General features: G+C 35.7%; 1 protein-coding gene across 1 annotated transcript in view; it reads left to right on the forward strand.

Annotated features, from left to right (window-relative positions):
- LOC126974205 (ceramide synthase 6-like) overlaps positions 1-21,689 on the forward strand; it is a 60,593-nt gene that overhangs the window by 18,491 nt on the left and 20,413 nt on the right. Inside the window, exons 3-4 of the mRNA XM_050821658.1 lie at positions 2,418-2,639; positions 20,944-21,165. Coding sequence (XP_050677615.1) covers positions 2,418-2,639; positions 20,944-21,165 — 444 coding nt within the window. The remainder of the gene's footprint in view (positions 1-2,417; positions 2,640-20,943; positions 21,166-21,689) is intronic.

Below are 21,689 nucleotides of genomic sequence, written 5' to 3' on the forward strand. Positions count from 1 at the left end.
CTATTCCCTCTTGAAACGTTTAGTTCTTTGCTGCACAAATGTTGAATGCGAAAAAAATATTAATAACTTTTTAATTTCAATAAAAATACTTTTTCTTTCATATAATGAAAGGTAAATAAGTAAATGTTTTGTTTCTCCCTTGTCTTTACAATATTCATATGATAATATCGACATATCGCTTTGACAGTGACGAATTACACACAACTTTCACATTGACAGATAATGTTCCTTTTTAACCGACTTCTAAAAGGAGGAGGTTCTCAATTCGATTGGTATTTTTTTATGTAGGTTTACCGATTACGCTGAAATATTTTATGATGCGATTTATCGTGCGTGATTCTTCTTTAGTTTGATGTGGGAATGTTTGCCATTTGGTCCCATAAAAATTGACATAGCTTGGCCTCGTAGTTTTCATTTTATGAATATTTTTGTTTGCGTGGATGATGAAATTATAGTTTTTTAACTCCCCGCTAAGAAAATAGAAAATTTTCAAAAATTGGGGAAGTTTTTCGTAACCCGTTCTTCGAGTTTTCATCAGATATCGCTTTAAGGTCCTAGGAAGCTTCCCTGACTATTCTCGTGATGGTGTCCGTACTCCGTACGTCTGTCTGTATGTATTTGCGTGTGTGTGTGTGTGTAGGTGTGTATGGATGGATGTATGTTAACTTCTTATTTCTTTTGAACGGCTCGACCAATTTCAAAGTGGTTGGCACCATTCGAAAGAGCTTTGCTAAACTACGATTTTGATTAGAAACTGGTAGATTTTAAGAAAACAAAAAAAAAACTACGAAACTTTTTTTTCGTTTTTTTGGAAAATCTTTTACACGGCTTTACCGATCGATTCCAAAAAACTAATCAGCTCTTAACATCAAAAAACCACGTCGATCGCCACCAAGCCGGTCAAAATCGGTTGTTTCGTTCGTGAGTTATCGTTCACGAAAGAAAACCGAAAAAAGTGTTTTTTCGGAATTGCTACAAAATAACGAATTCGATCTATAAAAACTCAAAGAGAGGCTCAAAAATGACGCTTGGAAAGCGACGAATGCCAACATCCGCGTGAAAATTGGTTCATTCATTCAAAAGTTATTGCCGTTTAAAAATTCAAAAAATTGTGTTTTATGAAACTTTTATCAGACATGATTTACACAATGATTTTTTCAAATTACTTCGAAATTTATTTTTATATAATTATACTCCGAGTTTTCATTTAGGTTGATTTTATATTATTTTAACCCGTGTGTACCTATATAAGTTGTTCTTATGTAGTCTGACAAGGTTGCGGCAAAGCCGGTGTAAATATTATTAGTAGATATATTAGACATTCTAAAAATTATGCTTTATAAACCGAGGTTTTTCCCAACATATCAGCTATCGGCCGTTTTCAATAACCTATCTGTCCTTAGTTTAACTTACTAGCGGTAGACAAATCTATCCTTTTACACTTACTTACATTTCAATAACATATCGACATAAAGCATTGGACAAAACTATGGATAGATAAGATCTTGTCATTAAACGGTGATAGCAATGTATCCGTAACTAGAGGTATGTTATTGAAAACGGCCGCTATATCAAGATGCACATATACATAGCGTTAGACAACTGTATATCCTTCAAGTGAGAGGAGAGGAGAGTCAAGCACAGGTTCTACCTAGTTTGAGCTCCTGTCTCCGGTCTTTAACGGTTTATACCGTTGAAGAAGAATAACATCAAGAATTATTTCGTAAAATATGCTCCCCTGTTGCTTTAATGAAGTTGATTCACAGCAGAACTGTCAAACCGTGCGTCAATAAATTCTCTCATAGAAAATATCTCTATACGAAACAAATATTGGAAACAAAAATAATTATGGGTACCAAAACGAAATAAAAAGTTTCCTATCTCTCAAGTTGGTGGACTAAACTGCATTCCATGAAGTAATCCCCATTTAAATCCGTGCATTAGTTTAGGAGTCCATCGCGGACAAACAATGTGTCACGTAATTTATATATATTACTAGCTGACCCGACAGACGTTGTTCTGTACATAATAAGTAAATTACTATTTTTTATTAATTTGTCAATAATATTTCATAACATCAAGAATTATTTTGTAAAATATGCTCCGGCCTGTTGTTATAATGAAATTGTTTCACAGCAGAACTGTCAAACCGTGCGTCATTAAATTCTCTCAAGGAAAATATGTCCATACAAAACAAATATTGAAAATAAAAATAATTATGAGTCCCAAATCGAAATAAAAACTATCCTATCTCTCAAGTTGGAGCAAACTGCACTCCATGAAGTAATTCCCATTTAAATCCGTTCATTAGTTTAGGAGTCCATTGAGGACAAACATTGTGACACGAGATTTATATATATTAAGATTAAGAAGATAAAAGCCAGCGCTACCACGTAACGCTATTGTTGACTTTCCAGCTATGCGGGCTAGCGAAGCAGCTGGATATGTCGGAGCGGCAGGTGGAACGCTGGTGGCGTCTCCGGAGGAGCCAGGATAAGCCCTCGACTCTGGTCAAGTTCTGCGAGAACGCGTGGAAGTTCACATTCTACGTGTTCAACTTCAGTTTCGGCGTTATAATACTCTGGGACAAAGTGTGGCTCTGGAATATTGATCACTGCTACATTGGATACCCTCATCAGGTGAGTGCTGTTGATAAAAAATGAATTACTTATATGCTTAAATTTAAATATAGACTGTACAGATGCCATGCAATTGTATAGTAGAGATGCTGAACTTGATATAATCAGCAGGAAATTTATTGAATTAGGCGTTACTTTGCGGAAATCCATAATTATACAAATGATTTAAGATTTCTTTAGTGTTAATTCCGCCAATATTTGTTTTTAAAACAATTCGACACGTGTTTCGCCTCTACACGAGGCATCCTCAGGACGTGTTGTCTCGCCAAAATCTGGCACGAGGCTCGTGTTTCATAATTTGTATAATCAGCAGAACCAATAAAAAACTGGCGTGCGTACAAAGTACACATGTCAGAAGTGAAACTTCTTTGGGAAACTAATTTATTACTCTTGTTGATATAAATTATCCTAATCTGTTCTCTAAACCAAATGTTTTTTGTCAATATTAGAAATTATTAGATGTTCTACTTACTCGCGGCAACGCGCTAAACCTGCACGATACAACGCTAGTAGGGAAGATGTTCTACTTTTCCGCGAACGCGTGCTAAACCTGCACGATACAAGGCTAGTAGGAAAGATGTTCTACTTACTTGCGGCCGCATGCTAAACCTACACGATACAAGGCTAGTAAGCCCGAGTGTAAGAAATACTCTTCCTCAATCGGTGACAATCGCTCTCTCCCTTGAACAAAAACCTCCTCCACTTCTTGAACAAAAACGTCTCAAATTTTCGTGACGCTCTATTGCGTTTTATTCGTAAAAATTTACCCTCATGCGCCCAAAGAAGTTTCACTTCAAAAATATGTTTTTAAACATAATAATGAAGAAACATAAATTGTACTTTATTTTGATACTTAGTATTTTTTTTCTTACCTATATAATAACCAATGTTCCATAACTGCTAAAAAGGTGCCAACCCTAATCACATCTTTGGCATCTTTTGCCAACAATGGGGATTGTCCAATGTATATCCGACATAAATAAACAACAATATAAACGTTACTTTCGTACAAAGTAAAATATATGAAAACTCATTATTTACGAATTATAAATGATAATAATTATTATTTATAAATTATAATAAAATATATACAAAAATATTTGGTGGTAACGAAACGTGAAAGAGTTTTAGAGAGATCTATTGATACCTAAACATACAACGGACCAGAGGCCGATTCTCCTTAAGGCAAACTAGGCAAATGCCTAGGGGCGCGAGAGATCGATGCCTTGAGTGCTATTGAGACCGACACTGAGCAAAAACGTTGTACTGTATGTGAAGCTAAAGGCATTAGATTAAAACAAGAACGACTAGAAACTGATTTTATTATCGTGTTTTGGGGTTTCATTTTGGTTCACATGAACTATACCAACATTAATGAGGTTTCTATGCCAGTACACCGAAATCGTAAGATCTGTCCGACAATATCGATCTCATGTAAACTCATGCTGTATTTTTCTTGGCCTCCATTTACCGCGTTTCCTAAGGTGCGGTACAGCGGTTTCGGTCAAACTTTTACGAGTTATTTTTAATACCTATAGGGGCGCCAATGAGCTGCTTGCCTACGGCGCTGTCAATGTTTAATCCGCCTCTGCTACGGCCACTCGTAGGCTGTAGCACAGACAAAAAGGTTGTGAAACGCCGAAAACTAAAAACGTTTGGTAGCCCGATAGACGTTCGTAGCTTTTATACTATGATATTATATATACTTTTATATTATGCTTCGTTTATTATAGAAACCCGCAAAGATATTCTACAAAAATACTGCAACTGCACTGCAACGCGACACTTATCAGAAAGATCAAATTTTGACATATCAGTATTCCACTAAGCAGGCCTGTAGCAGCTATTTCGCAGGAACATTGTAGAGCAGGAATAGCTATTCCACTAATAAAACTGCACTGCAACTGCACGCTTACTGCAGAATAATCGTTATCTTTTAATTATTTTGACATTTCACTGTAATGACAGCAGTTTTCTTGCAGTTATTTTGCAGTCTGAATGAAGTAAATAGGTTGATCAAACCATGCAGGTTCTATGTCAATTCGAAGCACCTATTACAATAAAACGGCAATTTCATACTTAAACCCCTATTACATGGTGTCGCCTTATTATTGACAATGTCTAGATTTTCTAACAGGGTTTATGAGTTTATTAACTTCATTAACATTTTGTGTAATTTGAGTATGCTTATATACATACTCAAGTCCATCATCTTAAACCAAGTTTCATATTGTAATTGTCATGGTATAGTATATCATATTGGTTAGCACTTCATTTTTAATTTGTTTTCTATTTTTGTATTTTTACATTGGCGGCGAGGCCTGAGGTGAGAACATGTAAAAACAATATTTTTTTAAATATTCGCGACTACTAGAATTGACCCTCTTCAAATTTTTACACCGCTTAGTAACCAATTATATTTATCCATATCTGTTTTCAAATAGTCATTCTTTCGTAGAAACTAAATTTGATTACATGGTAACATTACTTGTAGCAGTTTTATTGCCGGATTTGTGCAGTAGCAGTGTTGTAGCAGTGCATTGAAGATTACTGGAATACGTTATGTAGCACTGCACTTTAACTGCCTGACTCAAATGACCTAGCGTAGCAGTGCAGTTACAGTTTTATTAACAGTATTGCCCTTCCGGCATTATTCGTTGAGTATTTGACGTTTGAGTTGTTGCATCACTTTACTTAGATTGTAATACACATAATTTGTAAAACGATGCAGCAGTGCACGAGTAGTAAGCAGAGTAAAAGTAAATGTTAAAATGTATAACTCTTGCACTAAATAATCTAATTAAATTTTATATGTTAATTTAATACATTGTGTTTTCATGCGATGGCTACAAATACAATTTATTTAAAACATATAAAGCTGTAAATATTGATAAGATTTTGTTAGGTTAGTTAATTGTGTAATAATACAGAATAACCCTAAAGAAGGGACTTGACCGACCGAGGATATTGACCGACTTGGTATTTCCATGGATCTCACAACTTTTTACGGTAGAAAAACTGAGTTTGGAGACTTGTTTTTTTTACAAGTTATATTTTTGATGGCAAAGCCTTGTCTGTTCCCCAGACAGCTTCTATGATACATAATTAGAATTTAAAACTGTATTTCTTGCGTGTACCGTGTATTAGTTCTTTTATAGCAATATTCATCGCCGTGAAATATTGTAAAAATGGATTCCAAAGTTTTTTGCTTCACGAAATTCTTAATGCAATAATTATTAATATTTGACCTTCAAAACATATTATTATAATGTTTGTACAATAATAATTTAATTACTGCATCCGCATTGATACCAGAGGTGACTGATACGTTGTCGGGGGGTAGTTCAGTATATTTTATGAACGCGACCGCTTCATGTTATCATCGTTCATGTGCGTTTTAACTTTAATTTTATAATAACATTAATTGTAAATAATACGTACGTTTCCCACTTCACTCATATTTTAAAAATGGGGAAACAAAAAAAAGGCTATACATATTAAAGGCCATTAGGATCCAAATTTTGTTTGTTGTTAAGAAGGGTTGTTGTTTTCATCAGATAGCGAGCGCTATAAAGCCCTAACCTCACACTCAGATTTGCATGTGATTCCTTCTCAATTCTTTACTTTTATATGTCAGGTTCATCTATATATACATATATATATATAAATTAGTTAGTTAGAATTAGTTTTGTTCTTGATCCTAAAATTCGGGAAGTTATTGGTTTAACCCCGTTTTCGAAAATCGAGCATTCATCAGATCTCGACGTTGGAAGCTTCCCTGACTATTCCCGCGATGGTGCCATTATGTCTGTATTATGTGTGTGTGTGTGTGTGTGTGTGTATGTTTGTATGTAAACCTTTTATAACTTTTGAACGGCTCGACCGATTTCATCTCGGTTGGCACCATTCGAAAGGGCTTGACCAAACTTAGATTTTGAATACAATTTGGACCGGTAGATTCCTCGAGCAGAAATCTCAAAAAAACATTTTTTTTTATTTGTAGTTTTTTTTTTGAAATAACTTTTAAATGGCTTTACCGATCAAGCTCTAACATCAAAAAACCACGTCAATCGCCACCAAGCCGGTCAAAATCGTTTGAATCGTTCGTGAGTTATCGTTGACGAAAGTAACGACTTACAAATAAACTTGGTATAAAGTTATAACTGATGTTAAACAAAGAAAATGCAAAATGTTTACAATATCCTTGACAACACTGCCAATACAATGATAATTCTGAAGATTTCCGAATGACAAGCTGCCTTGCAAATAAACGCGGGAAACGTTATACGTCAGAACAAACCATTCGTAAGCAAAATGTCTATTTGTAAACATTTTACATATTCTTGGTATATGTGTAGTTATAACTCTATGCCATTTTTATTTGTAAGGCCGTAAGTGTTTAGTATGAAATTAGCGCTAAGTTGCAGGGAAGGCCTAAAGACCAAGGGTCAATCGTTTTCCTATTATTTTTTATCAGAAGTCCCATGATTTCTTCAGCAACAAAATGCAAATAAACATTAAAATATGTTCTTCAGTCTTCAGTTTCGTGTAAAATGCGAAGAAATGTTTGCCCCATCATATCACCAAACAAAATTTTACGTAACTGACTGTTTGCGCCCAAAATTAAAAAACGTTATCAGGGGAACAATGAACAGGCTCCAGGCTAGGCCCAACACTGTCCTAAGCGCGTTGGCATGCAGGTGGGACTCCCCACTGCTGAGGCATTGGATAGGTTTGCATGCGCCTCTAGCTAGGTGCAACTTATTGTGAAAATAACTAACCTTACTAACATAATTCAAATTCAAATATTTTTATTCAAAATAGGATGTGAAATCACTTATTGAAAGTCAAAAAAAACTACCACCCATTCCAAAATGAATGCCTCAGGCCTGAGAAGAATGGGCGCAACAAACTTAGCGGGCTTTTTTTTTCATCAAAAATATGTTTTACAATTAAAGTAACATTTATAAAGTAACATTGTACAATTAAACTTATTATTTAATAGCCTGAGGGCGGTCGCTCCATTCCCAATCTGTGGTATCATTAAGAAAGTCATTTATGTTATAGTAACCTTTACCACACAAACGTTTTTTAACAATTCTTTTGAATAACTTAATACTTTTGTTTTGAACGTTTTCTGGGATCTTGTTGTAAAAGCATATACATCGCCCTACAAAAGACTTACTAACTCGACTTAGCCGAGTAGTAGGCATCATCAGTTTATGTCTGTTCCTGGTGTTCACATTATGGTTATGACAGTTTCTGGCAAATTCACTTATGTGCCTATGAACATACATTACATTATCAAGAATATATTGAGAAGCAACAGTCAAGATGTTAATTTCATTGAATTTTGCTCTCAATGATTCTCTAGGACCTAGGTTATAAATAGCGCGGTAAATAGGTTATAAATATAATTTTTTATTTAAGAAAAATTGTGAAAAAACTTAATAACTAATACTTATGGATGTATAGTGTCCGAAATAAATGATTATTATTATAAAAAAATAATTGTAAGTTTTATGATACTATTTGATAAACAGTCAATTAGCCAATTATCACAAAACATGACATGACTCAAAACTTTCTAGTTGTTTCGTGTTCAACTGCTGATTGAGATGCACAATTCAAGTTTGTTATCTTATAAATATGCAGACGTCTTTGTTCATTGTTATTTTTTTCGCGATAAGAACGTATTGTGGGCGCTTGCAACTTTATATTTCGTTGTAATATAATAAGATGGAGATGTTTTAGAATTGTCTGACTAAATTCCTATCGCCGAACGTCGTTTGAAATGAAATGAAAATGAATTTATTTCGGAAGAAAAACTGACACATTCACACAAAAAAGTTAATGAAAACAAAATATATGTTTTATCTAATACTTAACTTACTTAACTTAATACAAAAGAAACAAAAGCAAAACTTGATGTGGCAGTGGTCTTCCAAAACTGGAGTCCACTCAGTTATAGTGACCCCATTGTGTGAAGTTTGGAGCTGAACTGACATGTTTTTAAAGGTAAAATAAAATTAATTGTGGCACTAAAATAATTATTATGAAAAAAAAATAGTTTTCCTTTCGTGTTAGTATGTTAGCTATAGGTACTGAAGATACAGAGAAACTTGTGGAATCCATACTTATATTAATATTATAAAGCTGCAGTGTTTGTTTGTTTGTTTGAACGCGCTAATCTCTGGTACTACTGGTCTGATTTGAATGATTCTTTCAGTGTTAGGTAGTCCATTTATCTAGGAAGGCTATAGGCTATGTTTTTTTTCAAAATTAGGGTCCGTAATAAAATTGCTATTTTGTAACACAAGGTGTAAAATCGAAAACCTATTTTTGCGTGCGCTGCAAAAACTATTGACAATAGAACAAAATGATGTACAGGCTAATAATAATATAGGCAATATTTTATTACTTATAAAACTATCGCGTGAATTATACTTTATATGGCAAAACAACGTTTGCCGGGTCAGCTAGTTGTAAAATATTCATCACTCCCATACACATCTAAGAAAACCACACACAGCACACATGTATCTATTAGCCACACACTTCACCCAAAACTAAACAATCAATTACCGTACTCTATTTACTATTTATATCGTTGGGCATAGAACATCATTCTTTATTGTATTCGGAGAAGGTCGTTGTTAGCTGCGCTGCAGTTTATACTTTTGCAATTATCATCGTTCTTACATGTTTGTATTAGCTTTCTTATATTGTTCCAAATAATTGAAAATAGCGCAAAAAAAAGAATGTTGGGAGAGTTTCTTGCGCCGCTTCTTCTCTCTCAGAGCGCCATTTGTTTCCGAAGTAGTATCTAGTATATTAGAAATAACATCAAAAAGAATTCTACAGGATTCAATTTTGAGGAAATAAATGCCTTTTATGCCTTTTAATTAATTTATTTAATTTTTATGATTAATTTACTGATAGTTTGAACTCGGAAGTTTCTACCCAGGCCTGACGTTTATTGAGATGGCGCCCATTCCCATTCTAGTTTTGCGGGTTTATAAAAAGGCATAAAAGGCATTTATTTTCTCAAAATTGATTCCTTTACAATTCTTTTTGATGTCATTTCTAATAACTACTAGATACTACTACCGCTTCGGAAACAAATGGCGCTCTGAGAGAGAAGTGGCGCAAGAAACTCTCTCAGCATTCTTTATTTTTGCGCTCTTTTCAATAAAAATATACAATATTGTACAGTCATTTCTATCGCTATAAAATATACGTTGGTATTGCATAGCACGACGTTTATTTATATTTGATCGCAGAAAAAGTCCTCTAAAACTTGCATAATAATAAAAAAAATAACTTAAATATATATACTTAGGTATATGTTTACTCTGTCAAGTTGCGAGTTGTGCGGTAGGGTTGGCGGCGTTCATAGTGTGAATGAAGCAAGTACGTACAGCTTGAACTTACGTTGATGGATGGTTTTTGCATATTGAGGCAACCCTAACGTTGCGGCTGACTGAGTGCTGGCAACCATATTTTTTTTCGATTCTTTTTTTCAATTCTTTACATCATTTCCTTTAAAATAAAGTAAAATTGATTAAAAAACATATTGTTCGAAGTAAATCCATCAAACAGCATTATATTACAAATATTGCTTAGTAGATAAAATTAATTGTAATAGAACCAGGTGTTGCCTTTAGTAAGGCAGTACGCGGGTGACCATTGATCGGGCCGGTCCTAGTTACCATTAACCATTTGTCTATAACCATTACAGGACTGGTCCGAGTAACCATTTTAACCATTATTATTTATTACCAATGCATAGTAGAGATGCAGTACGCGAGTAACCATTGATCGGTCCGGTCCTAGTTACCATTAACCATTTGACTATAACCATTACAGGACTGGTCCGAGTAACCATTTTAACCATTATTATTTATTACCAATGCATAGTAGAGATGCAGTACGCGAGTAACCATTGATCGGTCCGGTCCTAGTTACCATTAACCATTTGACTATAACCATTACAGGACTGGTCCGAGTAACCATTTTAACCATTATTATTTATTACCAATGCATAGTAGAGATGCAGTACGCGAGTAACCATTGATCGGTCCGGTCCTAGTTACCATTAACCATTTGTCTATAACCATTACAGGACTGGTCCGAGTAACCATTTTAACCATTATTATTTATTACCAATGCATAGTAGAGATGCAGTACGCGAGTAACCATTGATCGGTCCGGTCCTAGTTACCATTAACCATTTGACTATAACCATTACAGGACTGGTCCGAGTAACCATTTTAACCATTATTATTTATTACCAATGCATAGTAGAGATGCAGTACGCGAGTAACCATTGATCGGTCCGGTCCTAGTTACCATTAACCATTTGACTATAACCATTACAGGACTGGTCCGAGTAACCATTTTAACCATTATTATTTATTACCAATGCATAGTAGAGATGCAGTACGCGAGTAACCATTGATCGGTCCGGTCCTAGTTACCATTAACCATTTGACTATAACCATTACAGGACTGGTCCGAGTAACCATTTTAACCATTATTATTTATTACCAATGCATAGTAGAGATGCAGTACGCGAGTAACCATTGATCGGTCCGGTCCTTGTTACCATTAACCATTTGTCTATAACCATTACAGGACTGGTCCGAGTAACCATTTTAACCATTATTATTTATTACCAATGCATAGTAGAGATGCAGTACGCGAGTAACCATTGATCGGTCCGGTCCTAGTTACCATTAACCATTTGACTATAACCATTACAGGACTGGTCCGAGTAACCATTTTAACCATTATTATTTATTACCAATGCATAGTAGAGATGCAGTACGCGAGTAACCATTGATCGGTCCGGTCCTAGTTACCATTAACCATTTGACTATAACCATTACAGGACTGGTCCGAGTAACCATTTTAACCATTATTATTTATTACCAATGCATAGTAGAGATGCAGTACGCGAGTAACCATTGATCGGTCCGGTCCTAGTTACCATTAACCATTTGACTATAACCATTACAGGACTGGTCCGAGTAACCATTTTAACCATTATTATTTATTACCAATGCATAGTAGAGATGCAGTACGCGAGTAACCATTGATCGGTCCGGTCCTAGTTACCATTAACCATTTGACTATAACCATTACAGGACTGGTCCGAGTAACCATTTTAACCATTATTATTTATTACCAATGCATAGTAGAGATGCAGTACGCGAGTAACCATTGATCGGTCCGGTCCTAGTTACCATTATCTAACCATTTGACTATAACCATTACAGGACTGGTCCGAGTAACCATTTTAACCATTATTATTTATTACCAATGCATAGTAGAGATGCAGTACGCGAGTAACCATTGATCGGTCCGGTCCTAGTTACCATTATCTAACCATTTGACTATAACCATTACAGGACTGGTCCGAGGAACCATTTTAACCATTATTATTTATTACCAATGCATAGTAGAGATGCAGTACGCGAGTAACCATTGATCGGTCCGGTCCTAGTTACCATTAACCATTTGACTATAACCATTACAGGACTGGTCCGAGTAACCATTTTAACCATTATTATTTATTACCAATGCATAGTAGAGATGCAGTACGCGAGTAACCATTGATCGGTCCGGTCCTAGTTACCATTATCTAACCATTTGACTATAACCATTACAGGACTGGTCCGAGTAACCATTTTAACCATTATTATTTATTACCAATGCATAGTAGAGATGCAGTACGCGAGTAACCATTGATCGGTCCGGTCCTAGTTACCATTATCTAACCATTTGACTATAACCATTACAGGACTGGTCCGAGGAACCATTTTAACCATTATTATTTATTACCAATGCATCCGCGTACTCACAAGTAGAACCAATAATTATAGTTATTTAGCAAGTGTCATAGATAAATTTAGTATCTTAAGTAAATAAATACTTTTACCATAAAACCAATATATATATCTACCCCTAAGTGCACCCCTTTTCACATATTATTCCTCACGCTTAACTGGAGCGAGATACATTTATTAAAATCGTGGTAACCTCTACTTGCGGCCATTTTTTAACTGGCGACCATGGCTTATCGTAAATAGTAAATAATATATAACTTCAATTTTGTATTAAAATTATAAAAACAAAACAGATGACTGCAATTTATCAACAAAAATGTGACTATTTTCACCTGGCAATCTTTATGTTGCGGTTGACTGAAAGCTGGCAACTATATTTTTTTCAATTATTTACATCGTTTGCTTTAAAATGACGTATAATTTATTAAAAATACATATGGGTGCCAGAATATTAATTACAGTTGCTGCCAAATTTTTATAGACAATCTATGGTTAATAAAAAGCTAACTCTTTACCAGTGGGGGGCTCCTTTGCACAGGAAGCCGGCTAGATTATGGGTACCACAACGGCGCCTATTTCTGCCGTGAAGCAGTAATGTGTAAGCATTACTGTGTTGCGGTCTGAAGGGCGCCGTAGCTAGTGCAATTGCTGGGCAAATGAGGCTTAACATCTTATGTCTCAAGGTGACGAGCGCAATTGTAGTGCCCCTAAGAATTTTTGGGTTATTTGAGAATCCTGAGCGGCAATGCATTGTAATAGACATGGCGTATCAATTACCATCAGCTGAACGTCCTGCTTGTCTCGTCCCTTACTATCATTAAAAAAAAACTCCCTACTAACTACTAAACGGTCATTTAAAAAAACACGTACCTGCAGAATCGAGCGGTGGGATCTTGGAATAAAAGTATTTACAAGACAAAGCAATTAACGCCCACATCGGCTCGCCAACATAACACGCCCACGTAAATAGTATTTGTACAGAATGCTAAGAAACAGTACAATATACGCGGTTGTTATCTGAATTATAATCTTTGGACGTCTTACGTCGTACTTACAAACATCTGCGTTTTTAGGTGCTGTTATATAATTAATAATTGATAAATGAAAAAACAAACTTCGTAAAGCTAATGACATTTGCTAAACTCTCGGAAAGGGTAGTAGTTTCGCTATAAGTAAGCACTTTGTGCCCCACTCGGTCGAAGGCTTTCGTTAAATTCAGACTCACCGATAACGCCTTCGACTCAACAGCTTGCATCCATTTATGGGTTAGATATACAGGAAGAACTGGCGGTTGATAATCGACTCCATTATTTTGGAGAAAATGGAGTTAATGGCACAATTGCGGTAGTAGCACGGTTTGGAGCGTATCTGTCTTAAGGATCGAGTGCTCTAAAGCCGCCTTCCATAATTTTGGAAATTCCCCTAATAATAATAATAACTTTATTTCAAGTATCATGACTCATATTTGTTAGTAATACAGCAAACTTATTTTCTATGTTATTTCCTATCCTAAACCTATTACTAATTAAGATATACAACGTGAATCAAAAAGGGTTTACTATGCTTTGAACCCGACATTCCTTAGGTCATCTCTAATGACTATGTGAAGTCAGAAATGAATTAGCGTTACATTTGAATACAATATTTAAAGTCCACAATTTTCGCAAAAACTATGCATCCCGCAACCCTTATCAGCTGTTTTTCTGAACTCTATTTGACCTAAAACAGATGAATAACGTAGATGTGACATAATACCAGATGATAGTAAAATGCCTACTGCTCATTGCACCTGTGAGAAAAATTATAATCTCATTTTGCCATGAAGACGAATTTATTTTGTATGTGCATTATCTTTAGCTGACATTAAAAATCATTCTTAATTTGTATTTACTTTAATTACCAATAAAGATAGGTAAGTCTAATCCAATTATGAAACTCTGTAATGCATATTTTTAGGTTAAAAAGTTCGGCCTATCGGCATTTTTACTCTTTGAATTGTGTGAATGTGAATATCATGATTCAAATATTTACTGCTCTGTGATTGGAGAACGTTTATGGGTTTGTAAAATCAAAGGGATTGCCGATTGTAAAGTTCAAATTCAAATATTTTTATTCAAAATAGGATTTATAATCACTTATTGAACTTCAAAATCTACCACCCATTCAAAAGAGACTGCCTCAGACCTGAGAAGAATGGGCGCAAGAAACTCAGCGGGCTTTTTTTTTTATATAAAATATGGATTACAATGTAATATCGTACAATAAACATTAATTATTAAAGAGCTTGAGGGTGTTCGCTTTAATCCCAGTCCGTGGTGTCATTAAGAAAATCGTTTATGCTATAATAACCTTTCCCACACAAACGTTTTTTAACAATTCTTTTAAATTTCGTAACACATTTGTTTTGTACATTTTCTGGGATCATATTGTAGAAGCATATACATCGCCCAACAAAAGACTTACTAACTCGACCCAACCGAGTAGTAGGCATAACAAGTTTATGTTTGTTCCTCGTGTTAACACTATGAATGTCACAGTTTCTAGAAAATTACGTTATTAATTAGTTACATCTCTGGTCTGGCGCACCCCAGTATAAGCTCGATCAATTTGACCGCGCGCAACGCAGAGCAGCAGCAATTGTCGGGGACCCAGTGCTCTGTGAACGACTGGATCACTTGGCGTTGCGTAGAGACATCGCCTCATTGTGTGTCTTCTACCGCATTTATCATGGGGAGTGTTCCGAAGAGCTGTTTCACCTGATTTCTGCCGCCGAATTCGGTCCTCCACAGTGCGGTTTCCAAAGAGCTTTCTTATGAATGAACTTCCTTGTGCGGTGTTTCCGGGATGATACGACATGGGTACCTTCAATAAAAGCGCATACACCTTAATTAAAGGCTCTGGTGTTGCAAGAGAATGTGAGCGGCGGTGATCACTTAACAACAGGTGACCCGTACGTTCGTTTGTCTTCCCTTTCCATAAAAAATACAAGCCACGTGTTATTTCTGCGAGTGTGCATACCCCTCAATCATAATTCATTGGATTGCAGTATTTTCGTATGATATGATAATCATGGCAGATTATGGGAACAATGAATATTACGACATGATATTGTGTGTTGGTGCGGTGACAAATAACAATCTGGTCGCAGCTCGCGAATTGTACCACCGTCGGTACCGGATGAGTAGTTGGCCGGGCCGAATTATGTATTGAAAGGGAAAGAAGGAACATTGAACCTTTCCTTTAGTGGTGTTGCTGCAAAACCTATGTACCTCCTTATAACTGTATCATGTGTGATGTACCTGGGCTGTTTTGAATGTACTATTGATGAAATAACTAGGTATCTACTTAGGTACCTAACTACCTAAAACATATCAACATGACGTGATGTGGTGTTTTCCGTGTATTTATTGTGAAACTCAAGGAGTGTTAAAAAGCTGCTGCCACCTATTCTATTAGGTACGCTGCAACTTCACCACGATGGCAATAATTTAACATACATGATAGATAGAGCTAGTGACAGCAAAAAACTCACATAACTTACTTATTAAAACAAGACTTGACCATCGGGTTGTAATCATTGAATGCCTCTCCTTATTAAAAGGTAACTACTGAACTTAATAAACGAATAATAATTTCCACCCACACAAAACAAACATCAATATTCATTCAATACGGTCTACAACCATAGTAAACACTATGAGCATAATTAGCGCCATCTAGCGACGGTACGCTAAGAGCGTAAAAATAACGCGGCGGCAGCGCCATCTCTTAGCCTGGTTACACTGATTTTACAAAATAAAAACATTAGATACACATCTATCTCTAGTATATAGTGTATTATCTATGACCGCTGGCACGAATAGCTCGTTTCTGCAGTATGAAAATATCGGCAACATCTTGCTCTGAATTCAAGATGTTATCATTTTTTTTAAACTAAAATTTAATCTGCGAGGTTTGTCTCCAGTTTCGCTGTTTATTAATTGCCATGTAGATTTTATTTTGTCCTAACTACTATATTTTATTACTTACTAGCTGACCCGTCAGACTTCGTAATGCCTCAATCGATAAACAAAAGACCTAAACTTTTGTATAAAATAAACAATAGGAATCCTTTTTTTAAGTGTTACCCGTGTTTTAAGGAAGTTTATTTTTTACCTCCTTAGAAAGTTAGACAGATTATAGATAGTTAAATATTCATTTTAAACTATTAATTTTATTTGATTTCTGAACGACCTTTATTTTCCCTCGGCGTGTCCCCCGTAGAAGGAAAATAAAAATTGTTGTTTTTATTTAAATCCGAGGATTTTCATGTTTATTCAAACCTTTTAAACCTTCCCTGGACTTCCACAAATAATTCAAGACCAAAATTAGCCAAATCGGTCCAGCCGTTCTCGAGTTTTAGCGAGACTAACGAACAGCAATTCATTTTTCTGTATATAGATTAACATATATTTTGCTAGGACACATGAGCGTTTAAATATCTTCGCATATTTTTGTTAATAGTCTCTGTACAGTGGCCGAATGTCTAGCATAAATTTCCTTGGACAGGAAATGGACACCCTCTAGTGATTCCTCTGGTGTTACATACCATCAGTTGACCCGTATACTCGTTTGTACCTACTCCTGTTCCAAAGAAACAGTTCCATCTAGGTAGGGTCGTTTCGCCAGATTGCGACCAATTAGCGGAACAGCAGACTCTGTAAAATGAAATAAATAGCATATGTTTCTTAAACATCATATTTTACTTTATGTGGACGTAACATATTTGTTCAAAAATTAATTAAAAATAATAGATTATTCAAAATTTATCTGATTTAGTTTATTAAGTATGTACTACAAAGCTGTGGAATGAACTTCCTTGTGCGGTGTTTCCGGGACGATACGACATGGGTACCGTCAAAAAAAGCGCGTACACCTTCCTTAAAGGCCGGCAACGCTCCTGTGATTCCTCTGGTGTTGCAAGAGATTGTGGGCGGCGGTGATCACTTAACAACAGATGACCCGTACACTCGTTTGTCCTCCTATTGCATAAAAAAAAATTAAAGAACAATCTTAGTTAGGCGGAAAAGCTAGTTTGCGAACCGATGAATAGTATTAGCTTACTTTTAGCTAGCTGAAGTTCGTGTGAAAGAAAACTATAAAATGTTTATTATTAGCTTAAAACGGTCGCGAAGTGATGCATGGTCACAAACCCCCGAATTGACCCGAGCGACGCCCAAAACAAGAGAAGTTTTAACGACGATCATATACAACGACACGGTACTAAACTAGGTATTTTTATTAAGGCTAATATTTTTCCGATACGACCCGATGGTCTTGTTTTTCGTGTGCTGACCGGCTACTGAGACGGTATTGACGAACGTTATTTTTACAATACCTACCTATCTAATTACGAGAATAATAATATTAACAAATAGAAGCGTTTATTTAATACTAATAGCCTTGCATTAATATTAATTGCTATATGTGCCTGATTTTAATGTCATTCGAGTAATGTGTTATCTTAGGGTGACGGGCGCAGTGTGCTGCCATGAGGGTCATATCATAATATTTTTTACCTATGGTCGTTTTGTTTTGTGTTACAACACTATTATGAGTAGGCTACGATGCTTGACATTATTTTGGATTTTTCAGATCATCTCGTACTCATTTAATTCCATAAAAAAGCAATTTACCTTTATTATTTCGGGTGATAGAGAAATTAAACTAATTAATTCCGTCGCGGCAGCGAAGTACCATTCACGTACGTTATATGTCGGTAGCAATGTTTGACCAAGAGTACCAATTTTTGCCTAATATTAATTAAATACCTTCACACTTAACACTATAACGCAAAAACGAGTGGTAAAACTGCTACGTGAAGAAACAAGAATAACAGTAGAGTATTAAATACTCTGGGTATTATTGTGATATATATATATATATATATATATATATATATATATATATATATTACTAGCTGACCCAGCAAACGTTGTATTGCCGATACAAAAGTAACTGTTGATCGTAGATGGGGGAAAACTTTAAGTTGTATGTATTTTAATGCTGACTCATAATCAAACAGATTTAAAAAAAAATGTCAAAAAAATAAAAATTCGTGTGGACCCTTAACATTTAGGGGGATGAAAAATGATGTTGTCCGATTTTCAGACCTACCCAATATGCACTCAAAATTCAAGCCGTTTCGAAGGAGTTTAACTACAAACACCGCGACATGAGAATTTTATATATTAGATATAACTCACAGCAAGGTTATAAATAATAGATCATTTGCTTCTAAGAATAAATGACGAATAATGGCACAATGACTAATATTCACATAGTACTCGTAATCGGGCAGAGTAACGCCCTAACTCGTCAACGGCTGCAGCGGTAGTGTTCATAGAGAATACACTATATATATACTAGAGATAGATGTGCAACTCATAATTTTATTTTGTAAAATCAGTGTACCCAGGCCAAGAGATGGCGCTGCGTTATTTTTACGCTCTTACCGTACCGTCGCTAGATGGCGCTATTTATGTTTATAGTTTTTACTTTTTACTATTGTTGTACACCGTATAGAATGCATATTGATGTTTGTTTTGTGTGGGTGGAAATATGATTCGTTAATTAAGTTCTGCAGTTACCTTTAAATTAGGAGAGCCATTCAATGATTACAACACTATTCAAGTCTTTAATAAGTAAGTTAAGTGAGATTTTTGCTATCACTAGCTCCACCTATCCATCTATCATGTATGTTAAATTATCGCCATCGTGGTGAAGTTACAGCATACCTAATAGAATAGGTGGCAGCACTTTCAATGCAAATTTTCCAATGTGCCAATATAGGGAAGTTGCACCCCCCTGGTAGTGTTTCCGGTGTCGCAGCCAAGCGAAACTCTATGAAAAAAGCGATTCGGTCGATTGTTTTGAAACGTGCAGTCATTGATAGATTGACAGATGACGGCTATAATCTTGTAAAATACGGAGATTTCCGAAATCCACTACGTTTTAAGCAACTGTTCGCTTTCGAACTTAGCCGGATTATATTTCGTCACCATATTATTGTAATAACTATGTCAAATGACTACACGTTTCATACTAAATTAGATTTTAATTTTTACTTAGGCAGTCCCGCCCTTTATTCCGTACTACGTTTTTCGTAGTATTTACATCCTCTTTGGTATGACGGCGCCAGGGAGACAGCGCCTTTTATAGACATCTTCACACTCTCCTTCTGTCACTTTCTACAATACACATAAAAAAGTGTGTGTGTACTTATGTATGTACGCAAGAAGTTATACTGCTTTGGCCTAACAAAGCAAAAATCCTTAAAATTATTTATTCCTCGCTATTCTGTGTTATACAAAGAACTATGTTTGTACAAAGAACAATATTGTAAAAATCTTGCAACGATGGTTTTGACAATTAATTATTAAATAACTAGCGGACCCGACAGGCGCTGTTCTGTATATAATAAATAAAATAATGTTTTTATATGGATTTGTCAATAATATATCATTTACATCAAAAAAGACTTCGTAAAATATGCTGTCGTAATGAAATTATTTCACGGCAGAACTTTCAAACCGTGCGTCAATAAATTCTCTCATAGAAATTATGTATGGACACATCAAAGGAAAAACAATTTTGTTGTTTTTATTTAATTAAGCAACATTTTCCTATTTATTCACCTTTTAAACCTTCTCTGGACTTCCACAAATAATTCAAGACCAAAATTTGCCAAATCGTTCCAGCCGTTCTCGAGTTTTAGCGAGACTAACTAACAGCAATTCATTTTTATATATATAGACTAGTGGACCCAACAGACGTTGTCCTGTACACGTCTTAAATTTGAAAAATCGTTCCAACCGTTAGGAGGAGTTCACTAACATACACATGAGCAGGAGAATTAAATTATATGGACGGAATTGAGAATCTAAACCAATCTCAAATTCACTGAAATAAACAAAAACATCATCAAAATCGGTTTAGTCCTTTAGTAGGTAGTTTAATTGTGAATCTAAACCATTCTCGAATCCACCTGAAGACACACACCAACCTCAAATTCACTGGAACACACAAAAATATCATCAAAATCAGTCCAGCCGTTTAGGAGGTAGTTCAATTGTGAATCTAAACCATCCTCGAATCCCCTTGAACTCACACAAAAAATTTCATCCAAATCGGTCCAGCCGTCTAGGAGGAGTTCAGTGACATACACACTCACAGAAGAATTATATATATAAAGATGAATACGGCTGGACGGGCTTGAACCCTTGGCCTATCCTAATAATGGACGAAGAAATAAAAAAAAACGAATGTCGCAACCGTCAGGAAATTTTAGGAACCATCTTCAACCTGTTACTTTTGTGTTACAGTGATGCGCGCGCATCTTAAAATTTCACTCTCATAATTTTTTCCTAACGCGCCTAAAGTAGTATAACTTCAATAAAGTTATATTGTTCCAGGGCGTGACGAACGACGTGTGGTGGTACTACATGGTATCTTCAGCGTTCTACTGGTCGCTGACTATATCCCAGTTCTGGGACGTGCGCCGCAAGGACTTCTGGCAGATGTTCATCCACCACATCGCCACCATCGCTCTGCTCTCCTTCTCCTGGGTCTGCAACCTGCATCGTATCGGGACCTTGGTGTTATTGCTGCATGACTGTGCTGATATATTTGTTGAGGTATATATGTTACCCTGACGTGTATTAAGGTACCTAGGTACTTCGTTGGAACCCATTAATATGTCAATATCTGTTTGGCTCAACTCTCTATATTGGAAGAAGTCTTTTTTTAACATATAATATCACATACGAGTGTATCAAATAAAGAAGAGAGTAATAAGAACAGCCGATATAGCCCATATCCACTTGCACTTGGAATTGCTTTAAACATTTGATAAGCCCCCAGACGCAGACAAAAATATATAATATGATACGACCCATATAGCCCACTTTTTAGTGACCCTGCCGACTGTGCTAGAGGTCCCGGGTTCAAATCCCGGTAGGTACAAAAATTTATATGATGAATCTGGATGTTTTTGTCCGAGTCATGGATGTTTATATGTTTCTATGTATCTTAAGTAAGTATATTGTGTTAAATATATCGTTGTCTTATAACCATAGTACAGACTATGCCTAGTTTGGGGCAAGATAATTTGTGTAAAAGTGTGTCAATTATGAAACTAATTTGTCAGTCAACCCATTGC

The sequence above is a fragment of the Leptidea sinapis genome, chromosome 31 (assembly GCF_905404315.1).
Source record: "Leptidea sinapis chromosome 31, ilLepSina1.1, whole genome shotgun sequence".
NCBI classification, from domain to species: Eukaryota; Metazoa; Arthropoda; class Insecta; order Lepidoptera; family Pieridae; genus Leptidea; species Leptidea sinapis.